Source organism: Lissotriton vulgaris, chromosome 2_1, assembly GCF_964263255.1.
Source record: "Lissotriton vulgaris chromosome 2_1, aLisVul1.2, whole genome shotgun sequence".
Taxonomy (NCBI): domain Eukaryota; kingdom Metazoa; phylum Chordata; class Amphibia; order Caudata; family Salamandridae; genus Lissotriton; species Lissotriton vulgaris.
Genome location: NC_141687.1, coordinates 397,711,682 through 397,724,160, shown reverse-complemented (window position 1 = coordinate 397,724,160; position 12,479 = coordinate 397,711,682). Strand labels below are relative to the sequence as shown.

The 12,479-nt window shown below is 45.3% G+C and overlaps 1 protein-coding gene across 1 annotated transcript in view; it reads right to left on the bottom strand.

Annotated features, from left to right (window-relative positions):
• KIAA2012 (KIAA2012 ortholog) overlaps positions 1 to 12,479 on the bottom strand; it is a 598,843-nt gene that overhangs the window by 441,963 nt on the left and 144,401 nt on the right. Inside the window, exon 7 of the mRNA XM_086954068.1 lies at positions 2,921 to 3,063. Within this exon, the coding sequence (XP_086810194.1) occupies positions 2,921 to 3,063 (143 nt within the window). The remainder of the gene's footprint in view (positions 1 to 2,920; positions 3,064 to 12,479) is intronic.

Genomic DNA, 12,479 nt, shown 5'->3' with positions numbered 1-12,479 from the left:
AGTTAAATGTACTATTCCCACTCCAGTCTGTGCACCAGTAGAGAATTTATTCAATTTTGAACGGATTACATTTATTACTTTCACTCCAGGCTGTGCAAAAGTAGGGAAAGCGTTAGACTTCAGAGGGGTTAAATTAACTATTCTGACTCCAGTATCTGCAACAGTAGGGAACGCGTTTGACTTCTAAGGGGTAATATTTACTATTCCCACTCCAGCCTGTGTTACAGTAGGGATAGTGTTGGACTTGGGAGGGGTGACATTTATTATTACCACTCTAGTCTGTGAAACAATAAGAAAAGTGTTTGACTTGGGAGGGAGTACATTTTCTGTTCCCACTCCAGTCTGTGCAACAGTAGAGAATGAGTTGGACTTTGGAGGGGTATTCCCACGTCAGTCTGTGAGAGAGTAGGGAAAGCATCAGACTTCAGAAGGGTCTGATTTACTGTTCCCACTCCAGTCTGAGCAACAGTGGGAAAAGCATTGGACTTTGGAGGGGTACAATTCACTATTCCCACTCTAGTCAACAGTATGTAAACTACTTTACTTCAAACACATTACACACATTACATGCTTGAATAACTCTATTAATTTAGAAAGAATATAAAACTCTAAATATAAACATTATTACTACATAAAATATTTATATTCAAATTACAATAATAGACAATTGTCCTATTTACAAAAATTCATAAACAATGAAATAATTAATTTTCAATTGAAAATGAATGCTTATTTAATTATTACTTAATTAAGTTTCCACCCAAAACCCCTACAAACCTACAAACCTAGGAACCAACACCTAAAATAGCACTAAAATATATAATTATTACAAAATGTGCATACTAATTAATCAATGAAATATTAAATATACATTGACACGGTCTGCCACCGCACCCTAGTACGGCGCCTCAGCAACATCGGCATCCAGGACAAGGCGCTGGAATGGATCATCTCCTTCCTCGACGGAAGAACACAGAGAGTCCGCCTACCACCGTACAAGTCAGAGGCCTCCGAAGTCATCTGCGGCGTCCCCCAAGGATCATCTCTGAGCCCCACCCTCTTCAACGTCTACATGAGCCCCCTCGCCCCCTCGCGGCCATCGTACGCAAACACAACCTCAGCATAATCTCCTACGCCGACGACACCCAGCTGATCCTCTCCTTGACCAACGTCCCCGCCGCCGCCAGAGCAAACCTGCACGAAGGGATGAAAGAGGTAGCCGAGTGGATGACGACCAGCCGTCTGAAACTGAACTCGGACAAGACGGAGGTCCTCATCCTGGGCTCCTCACCCTCCGCCTGGGACGACTCCTGGTGGCCTCCCGCCCTGGGCACCGCACCCAAACCGACAGACCATGCACGAAATCTGGGCTTCATCCTGGACTCCTCCCTCTCCATGACCAGGCAAGTCAACAACGTCTCCTCGGCGTGCTTCAACATCCTACGCATGCTACGGAAGATCTTCTGGTGGATCCCCACCGAGACCAGGAAGACCGTCACCCAGGCCCTCGTCACCAGCCGACTGGACTACGGCAACGCCCTCTACGCCGGTACCACCGCCAAGCTCCAGAAGAGACTCCAGCGGATCCAGAACGCCTCAGCCAGACTCATCCTCGACATCCCACGAACCAGCCACATCTCCGGACATCTGAGAGACCTTCACTGGCTCCCCGTCAACAAAAGAATCACCTTCCGCCTCCTCACCCACGCACACAAAGCCCTACACGACCAAGGCCCGAGCTACCTCAACAGCTGAGTCAACTTCTACGCTCCCAAACGCCACCTCCGATCAGCCAACCACGCCCTCGCCGCCGTCCCCCGCATCCGAAGAGCGACTACAGGAGGAAGGTCCTTCTCCTACCTGGCCGCCAAGACCTGGAACTCCCTCCCGACCGACCTGCGCCTGACCCAAGACCACCTCTCCTTCAGGAAGAAGCTGAAGACCTGGCTGTTCGAGCAGTAGCGGCACCCCCCTCCCCCCCCCCCCCCAGCGCCTTGAGACCCTACGGGTATGTAGCGCGCTTTATAAGTGTCACTGATTGATTAATATATATATATATACATATATATATATTTAATTATTTATTATTACTTAATTAACTTCCCATTGTATACTACTACAAGCCTAGCAACTTGCAACTAAAATAAATCAATATTACATAATGTACATAATTATTAATCAACTCAATAATTAATAATTCATTAATTAATTGTTAATTAAATAATATGTAGCTTCCTGCCCTATAACCCTACAAACGTAGCAACCCACACCTAAAATAGAAGTATAATCAGTCAGTATCACATAATAAACATACTGAACATCAATCACATAATTACTTAAAATGATTAATTAGTTAATAATTAATAATGACTTAATTAACTATCCACGTTGCCTCCTACAAACTCAACAACTCGCTACAACACTATAAAATACTACTAACAATGAAATATATCCTTCTAAATCACTTAAAGTTACAAACTATACTTAAAACAAATTATAACAATTATACAAACAATACTAACACATAACAATAATATATTAACTAAAACACGCTAAATTAATTAAAACAGGATATTCTTTACAACAATGTTATAACCATATTCTTAAGAATTCTTAAGATATTACTTACCTGAAAAAATGATGTTCTAGTCAACGATATTTCTAAAACACTATAGTTTGGCATCACATTATTTTCTTTTTGATATTACTGTCTCCCAATATTTACAACTCAATATTTTGCCCAAATACCATTTTTATGCACATAAGGGTTTCTCACCTTAGGTCACCATAACACAACAACAAGATTAAAGCTCTATTTTGGGGCCATCGTATATGCATTCAACCAGATGCCAGATGAGTTCTCAGTTGCCAGGCAAAACACTATTCATAAACACTGGCCCAATGAGTAGTAGGAACTGACCTGCTTTTTCTTCGACTCTCTTGTACCACCATACTCTGTGAACTGCGTTGAAGAAATAGGGGGCAGGAACCCTCCATCCCGAAGAGGCTCCTCTGTATCATGGTCTTCTCTGTCATCCTGGTGCCTCGCATGCCCTTGTTTTACTGAAAGAGAGTGATAAGCATGCCTTAATTTTGTTAGAGGTAGTGTTTGCGTCTTCATTGTGAGCAAATGGTCTCTTAGTTCGACTTCAGACACTTGGAACTTGTGTGCCAACTATGCAGCTAAAACACATCTATTATCCCTTATCTTTTTGTATTTCTCTATTCCCCTTCCCTAACATGTGGGGCCGGAGTTCAAATGACACCTCCAACGTGTGCAGTAAGAACACTAGGAAGAGACCTTGGTCAGTTTGACCAGGCATTATTGGCAGATATGGGCTCCATGGAATTCTGGATGCCAACTACCAGGTGTGCGTCATGAAATCTCATACCAGAAAAGGAATTCTGTCCAGTAAAAAACAATCCCTACTCTTTATTTTTTTAAAGAAGTGGTCGTATATGGAGAACAAAGGTGAGGAGGAGGAAATGTTATTGACATAAAAACATCTATGACACTCTTTTACCAAACCACAGACAGTTGACTGAGATTCTTCAGAGGAAACTTTCAGAAAGGGGGGCCTCAGTTGTGAACTAGATTTTCCTTTTACGCCTATATGATTTTTTAAATTCATATTTATGTATTTTTACTTAAATTTTCTATATACTTTTTCAAGCAATTGTACATTATACTTTCCAGGATAGGAAACAACCAGTCAGAGTGAAGACAAGAACACAATTTCTATGCAAGGGACCTATATTTTAAAATTCCACATCCTAATCATGATCCGCCTCACCCAAAATGGGATGTTGGCAGGGTTAAACAAAACAAAATATTTATGGCTCTGCTTTAATACTTTTCTGAGAACACGGCTAAAGCCTAAATGAGCATTAGTCGGTGAGGCTAAATTTTCACTCCATGTTTTGCGTGTTCAGAAGCACCAATAATGCATTGTGCGAGGACTGAAAGCCCCAATTGCTGTATAGTTGGTGCTAAAACCATTGTCCATTGAATGTGTGTGGCATTCCTCTAAATGAGTGTGGGTGGAGGTTTTTGCACCTCACAACTGATGATGTACAATAAGCCTATCATATGTGTCTTGTTATCGGTTGACAAAAAAAGGCAATAAACAAAGACAATTTGACAATTTACCTAACTTTTCAGATTTTTAGTCTGCAGAAACTATCAACCACCACAACCTTTTACCCAAACACAACCAGCAAATCCCTTTTTTTAAGGAAGGTGCATGTCAAACTGAACATGTTGTAAATATGGAGATCACTGGGTGCTTTTGTGAACTGCTTGATAGGAGCAACCTACCTGTGGTCATCAGTCTAGCACAGTGGTCCTTAACTTGTGTCCAGGGACCCCTGTCGGACTGCAGAGTCTACTCAGTGGGTCCGTGACTGCTTACAAAATTAAATATTATTGCAGATAAACAGATAAATAAAGTGTGTTAAAAAGAAGCAAAAAGTACAATTGAAATTTGTAAAGTGCTCTGTAAATGTGAAAGAAACAGAAATTGGAGGATAAAAATATAGGGGGTTATTAGGATCGCGGACGGACTTGAGTCCGTCCGTGACCCCTGAGGAGGAGGGAACGTCCGCAGGGGCTGCGACGTCCCCTCCGTGCAGATTAGGATGTGACCGCCAGGGTGGCGGTCACATCCCCTATCTTTAACATTGCGCCGGGTGCAGCTTCAATGTTAAAAATGCATGCATCGATTTGCGTGCACAAAGCGGCAGGCACCGCGTGGTGCCTGCTGCTTTGTGCACGCAAATGCAGGGGGGTACCTTAGGTAACCCGCATGTGCACCCCCCTGCCCCCCTTCACCCAGGGGACCCGCAACAGGCCCCCAAAGTGAATATCCGTATGCTTTTCCACAGCGGAAAAGCCGCCGTGGAAAAGCATGACATTTACACCATCCTAATATGGCCGGCGGTGTCTGATAGACACCGCCAGCCATGTTATTGCTTTTCCACCGCGTTCTGAAGGCGACCGCGGCGGAGGGTGGGCGGTGGGTCTTTCGAGGCTCCGCAGCAGTTTTCCCGCATCCTCCGGGCCGGCGGTGGCGGGAAAACCGCTATCATAATCGCCCCTTAATATTTAAATTAAAATTGCATTTTTATATTTGTTTGTGAATTAAATACGTAATCCTTGGTGTATTTGTTTAATGAACGTCTGTTTCTGTCTTTTTTGTGTATTATATATACAAACCTTCTACACACGTTCAAAGTAAATACAAGAAGTTACATTAAATATCACAATGATGCTTGTTTCAAAAGACAAAGGAGACAGTGGAAACTTCCTAATTTTAGCACCTAACACAAGTCACCCCCCAAATTTTGAATCGCCCCTGGTGGTTTGTATGGGCGAAGTGTGTGCACACTGGTTAACACCCACTGTCACAATGATAGTTCATCCAAGAACTCATGAAGTAAATACATAAATGCAAAGGTGCACCACACAATTGCAGAACTACAATATTAATGAACACAGACGTAGGTTTTCTTAGTCGTGATTTCCTTTTATTCCAAAAAAAGTGTACAGGCAAAACACGGGTGTTCGCAATTGTTTTGAGTATATACAATCGTCAATGGATAGGAAGTTCTTTGTAGAAGGGTGTTTCAAGCGATCTCTTAGTTAGTAGTATTAGGAAGCCATAGGATTACCTGTACATGCGAATAAGTAGTCAGAATGTGAGTTGTCTTCGAGAATTCTTTAGCAATACGTCTATAAACAGTCGTCTTTTTTTACTATATAGGTTAGTATTTAGAGGAGGATGGATAGAAAAATGATTGTTCCATCAGGGATGACTCTTGGTAAAGTCCTACGTTCCCTGTATCCTCCTTCCTCGTGTCGCACCACGTCGAAAACGGCTTCCTTCCCGGACTACTTATTCGCATGTACAGATAATCCTATGGCTTCCTAATACTACTAACTAAGAGATCGCTTGAAACGCCCTTCTACAAAGAACTTCCTATCCATTACGACGATTGTATATACTCAAAACAATTTGCCCTGAAGAAGTCCCTTGAGGACGAAACGCGTCGGCTGCGAACACTCGTGTTTTGCCTGTACACTTTTTTTGGAATAAAAGAAAATCACGACTAAGAAAACCTACGTCTGTGTTCATTAATATTGTAGTTCTGCAATTGTGTGGTGCATCTTTGCATTTATGTATTTATCACAATGATGCTTGTCTTTATATTTTCAGATGTCTTTAATTCAAGATCTTTAAGCCTTCTTAGCCAACACGTGTTTCGTCGCTGTTACAGGGGATTACTCCGCGACTTCTTCAGGGCTGGGGTCAGTTTCAAGTAGTCTCTTAATTCCAGTGATAATTCCAACCCTGAAGCGACTGCTGAATTGCACAGCGAACAAGCCACAGCCTGGAGATCCGAATGGTTCTACCTAATAATGCCAGATGGGGCTGATCTTTTAAAAGAAACTTCCTTATATTTGGAAGCATATTTAGCTCTCCGGACACAAGACTAATTGGTCTATCTCTCCAGGAGCAGTACTCATAGGAACCCAGTGGCGAAACGAAACCTGAGGGGTCCCCCTGCAAATTTAACAGTGGGGGCCCCTCCACGCCCCGGACCCAGTCAGGAGATTTAAGAACAGGGACCTCACCGCCTGTGCACAGTGCAGGAGGGGGCACCCTGGAGTCCGGGGGCCCTCCGCACCATGGGTGCTGCGGGAGCTATTCTTACACCACTAGCTACACAACAAGGATTTAAGTGGCTTGTGGGAAAGGTGATTGTGTGACCATGGAATAAAGAACCTGCTGCAGTAGATGATAATGATATTGTAAGTCACCTTCGGCGGGAAAGTGAGAAGTCGAAGAGAAGGGAAGCAAGATGGCGGCCGCTACTGCAGCCGTGGGAGGTGCTGTGGCGTTTTCCGCCTGATCCCCGGCCCGACCTGGCTTTGATTAGTGTTCGCTCCTTTGCTGTTCAGGTGATCACTGGGAAAGCACATTGGATTCGGATCTTTGGAATTGAGCCCGGACTGCTGTGTTCGCGGTGCTTGTGGAGTTCCGGTGCTCCGGTGAATGGACTCGGCGTTTCCTGTGCTGCCGCTGCTGTTGCTTGTCCATTGATTGCAGACTCCGGACGCGGTGATTGAGGACGGGACCTACCGATTGCTGCTTGAGGGCGTTGGCTGTTGCTTACCTGCTGCAGGCGGAGACTCGATTGTGGTGTTTTCTGGCGTTTCCGTAGGAGAGACGGAGGGCAGAGGGCGTCGGTAAAGATCGAGAGAGCTGAGTTGAAAGCTCTCATTGCCCAGCGCTGCAACATTGTAGCAGCAACAGTAACATTGGTAACAGTGGAACTCCGTGAATTGCTCAATTACATGTCGGGAGCCTGGAACCACAATCAAACAAAGCGGTGAGCTGTCGTTATTTGAACTTGGATACAGTGTGGCACCTATATATATTCTCCACGTCTGCTTTCACTGAGCTTTATTTGAGAATTTCAACACTAAAGGCGTGTGGAGAGAAAATTAAAGGGGGAAAAAAAGAAGGGGGAGTCAGCTTAAAAGGAGATTAAAGGAGATTAAAGGCAGAAGGTCGAAGACTTTGATTTTTGACTCAAAAGAAAACTCTTCTTTTTTCCTTTTTTTTCTTTTCTTCGAGGCTCCCTGAGACTGACAATAGCTATGGCCCCCAAAGGTAGAGGATTAAAAAAAAATGCCACTAACTTAGCTAACTCCGCAAATATCACGCCAGGACCTATAGGAGTTAATGAAAAAACGACAGCAGCTTCAACGTCAGCAATGGTAAATGAGTCTATTAAGGAGCCCATAATACCTGAATTATTTAGAAAGAAAAACACAGCCAATTTTTCTAAAAATAGCAGCAATGAGCATACTTCCTCTAAGGCTTTATCTGGTGCTACTTCTAAAAACCATGATGTAATTCAGTCAGATAAGTCAGATAAGTCAGATAAATCTTCTGCAGACCCAGCAACGATAACAGAGGAAGAAGGAGTAAGAGATGGAACGAGAGTAGGAGCAGGAGTGAGCGATGATGCATTATCTGAACTCTGTCAAGCTGTTGAGGGAGTTAGAGTTTCGTCTAGATTGAATGAACAGCACGATGCAGACTCTGTTGAATTAGGGGGTCAATTCTTTTCAATGTCTGATGTTTTGATAACATCTGAAGGAGACCCTGATGAAGAACTACTTATCGAGGATCAACCTCCAGTGGAAAGCTGGGCTGATGGCTGTAATCAAATCTCAGAAGAAGATCTACTTGGGTCTGATTTCTTATTGAATGAAGGAGCCCCAACAGCACGATGCAGACTCTGTTGAATTAGGGGGTCAATTCTTTTCAATGTCTGATGTTTTGATAACATCTGAAGGAGACCCTGATGAAGAACTACTTATCGAGGATCAACCTCCAGTGGAAAGCTGGGCTGATGACTGTAATCAAATCTCAGAAGAAGATCTACTTGGGTCTGATTTCTTATTGAATGAAGGAGCCCCAAACACTGTCCGTCGGATTATAGAAGCTAAAACAGCTGAGAATCTAAGCTCTATTGGTCAACCGCAATGGGAAGGGGCTGGAGCGAATGTAGCAACTGATCTTGAATCTCCAGAATTATTGGAGGGAGATAAGGGAGATGAAGAGGTTACATTGAAGTTGATATATAAACTACAGACCTCTATGTACAGAATGATCATGACTCATAGAGAGGAAACCAAAGCAGAGGGGCTTCGCACTCAAGGAGCTGTGCGTAAGCTCCAGAATGTCGTTCGTCGGTTAGCTAAATCCAGTACGGACACTAATCTGAGAGTACAGGAAACTGAGACCCGCATATCTGCGGTAGAGGATGAATTAAAAAACCTCAATTAAAGAACTTGATAGCACCAGAAAAGATGTTGATTGGAAATTAATTGACTTGGAAAATCGCGCTTGGCGTAATAACATCCGCATATTGGGAGTGGCAGAAAAAGCAGAAGGAAAAGACGTCCGACGGTTTGTTGTAGAGATGTTCTCAGATGCCTTTCAGGATCTCAAAGGCTGGGATTGGGATAAAGAAGTTATAAGAGCTCACCGCTTTCCTTTTAATCAAAAACACGATCAGGACCCAGGAAATAAAAACCCAAGAGCCATTCTTATAAACTTGCAGAATTACCTACTCCGTGAGATTCTATATGACCTGGCAAGACCATCTAAAACTAGAAAAGGTCTGGGGCACGAATTTTTTGTTCGACCAGATTTGTGCTCTGCAGCAGTGCAGCAACTATGGAGACTTAAGCAGCTAATGACACCAATACAATCTAAGGGGGGACAAGCCTTTCTTTTAAATCCAGCCAAGCTTAAGGTTGTGCATAAAGGGAGAACAATCTACTTTGTATCGGAGATTAAGGCACAACAATTTCTAGAAACTATGTAATAATGAGTCAAATGACAAAGGTTAAGGATAACAACTACATTTAGACTAGGGGCTGGCCCTTCTAACGGTGTTCTATCCTTGTGTCTTTTTTTTTCCCTCTTCTTTGTGTCAGAGGCGTATTTTTCTTTTTCAGGTCGGACTGGCTCGGGCGGAACTAACAGCCCATACTCACCTACCATCAATGAGGGCAGTTGCCCGTATGCTTCTGGTGGGGTGGTGTTGAGGGAAGGGTGGGCTGGGGGGGTGAGCTGGGGGGGTTGTGGGTGGGAAAAACTTTTTGTGTTGGGGTGCAAGGACATACAGCTGAAAGACTTTTTCATTCTAAGTTCATGATCCATTCAAGGCAGGTGTCGAACTTTGGAATTTTCTGTTATTTTGGTTATTATATGGCCAACTGTACTAAATCACTAAAAAAATATAATGGCTAAATTGACTATATGTTCTATCAATGTCTGAGGCTTAAATGATAAAAGAAAAAGGGGTATAATGGCACAGATGCTCAAAACCATGCGGTTAGACATAGTCTGTATACAGGAGACTCATATTGCTTGGCCTAACAGAAGGTGGTTAAGAGATCTCGGATTAGAAATCGTAGGGTGCTCTCGTCAGAGCTCTACAATAAGAGGAGTTGCTATTTTAAAGCGATTTGGATTGGGGGAAACTAAAAAAGTTAAAGAAGATCCAATAGGACGATGGGTCATTACCGAAATTAAATTTGGAGGACTAAGTTACTATTTGTTCAATTTACGCATCTATAATGGATGATCCTACTGCTCTTGATCATCTAAGTGTGGAGTTAGCTCAATGGCCATCTAATATCATACTATGTGGAGATTTTAATCTACATTTAGACGAAACATTTGATATTTATGGCAGTACAATATATAAAGGCAGGAAGAGGAAGGTATTTGGGGCACTTAAAGGGATAATTCAAGATTATAGAATGTTGGATGTAGGGTATGAGAAAAGAGGAGCAATGTGCGGATATACTTTTTTTTCTGCCCCACATCAAAGATTCTTTAGATTGGACTAATTCTTCGTATCAAAATGTTTATATAATGAGCTCATTCAAGTGGAATATGATGTGCTACCAAAAATTATTTCAGATCATAATCCCATTACTTTTAAGTAAGCCTGGGCGTAGTTCGCGTAGCCGTACTCCGCGAGCTACGCGAAGATGCACTTGCACTCCGCGAAACTACGCATAGCTCCGCGAGCATGCGTAGTAGCTTGCTTGACCCGTTCGCGAGCCATTTTTCGTCTTCGGGAGTGCCGTGGAACTCTGGAACCTGCTCGACACCACATCTCCAGACGTCGCCTTCCTCACGGAAACATGGATGAACTCCTCCTCAGTGCCCGACATCGCCGTCGCCATCCCGGACGGATACAAGATCACCCGGAGAGACCGCGTCAACGAGACAGGAGGAGGCATCGCCATCGTCCACAAGAACACCATCCGCATCACGACCAACTCAGACGACACCCTCACAGCCGCTTAACATCTTCACTTCCAGATACACACCGACCCCAAGACCACACTCAGAGGCACCCTCATCTACAGACCCCCAGGACCTTGCACACAATTCAGCGAAGACATCGCAGAGTTCATCAGCCCGCATGCCCTCGCCTCCGCTGACTACATCCTCCTAGGGGACCTCAACTTCCACCTGGAGAACAACAACGACAACACCACCACCACCACCCTGCTGGACAACCTCGCCAACCTCGGACTCATGCAACTGGTGAACACCCCCACCCACTACGCCGGACACACGTTTGACCCAGTCTTCCCCTCCAGCAAGTACATCTCCTTCAGCCACTCCACCGGACTCCACTGGACTGACCACAGCTGCGTCCACTTCAGCTTCAGAAAGACCACGACTCACCACCACCCACAACAGGTTCCCCGCAGGAACTGGAACAAGATCATCACCGACCAGCTCACCACTTCACTGAGCCAGAACCCTCCCGCCAGCTCAACGGACCCCAACCAAGCAGCCAACAACCTCACACAGTGGATCACCAATTGCGCTCGCCCAACCAGCCTCGACCACTCGCAGTCCGGCTTCCGCGCCAACCACAGCACCGAGACCGCCCTCATCGCCACCACTGACGACATCCGAGCCCTGCTCGACAACTGGGAAACAGCAGCCCTCATCCTCCTGGACCTCTCCGCAGCATTCGATACGGTCTGCCACCGCACCCTAGTGCAGCGCCTCAGCAACATCGGAATCCAAGAGAAGGCACTGGAGTGGATTATCTCGTTCCTCACCGGAAGAACCCAGAGAGTCCGCCTCCCCCGTACAGATCCAAGGCCACCGAAGTCATATGCGGCGTACCACAAGGATCATCATTCAGCCCCACCCTCTTCAACGTCTACATGAGCCCCCTCACAGCCATCGTACGGCAACACAACCTCAACATCATCTCCTACGCCGACGACACCCAGCTGATCCTCTCCCTCACCAACGACTCAGGAACCGCCAGAACCAACCTACACGAAGGGATGAAAGACGTAGTCGAGTGGATGAGGAACAGCCACCTGAAACTGAGCTCAGACAAGACGGAATTCCTCATCCTTGGATCATCACCCTCCGCCTGGGATGACTCCTGGTGGCCCCCTGCCCTGGGCAGCGCACCCAAACCAACAGACCACGCACGCAACCTGGGCTTCATCCTGGACTCCTCCCTCTCGATGACCAGACAAGTCAACGCCGTCTCATCATCATGCTTCAACATCCTACGCATGCTCCGAAAGATCTTCCGATGGCTCGCCACCGAAACCAGGAAGACGGTCACACAGGCACTCGTCACCAGCCGACTGGAATACGGAAACACCCTCTATACCGGAACCACAGCCAAACTCCAGAAAAGACTCTAACACATCCAGAACGCCTCCGCACGACTCATCTTGGACATCCCCTGACACAGCCACATCTCCGGACACCTGAGAGACCTTCACTGGCTTCCCGTCAGCAAGAGAATCACGTTCCAACTCCTCACCCACGCACACAAGGCCCTCCACGACCTGGGCCCCAGGTACCTTAACAACCGCCTGACCTTCTACACTCCCA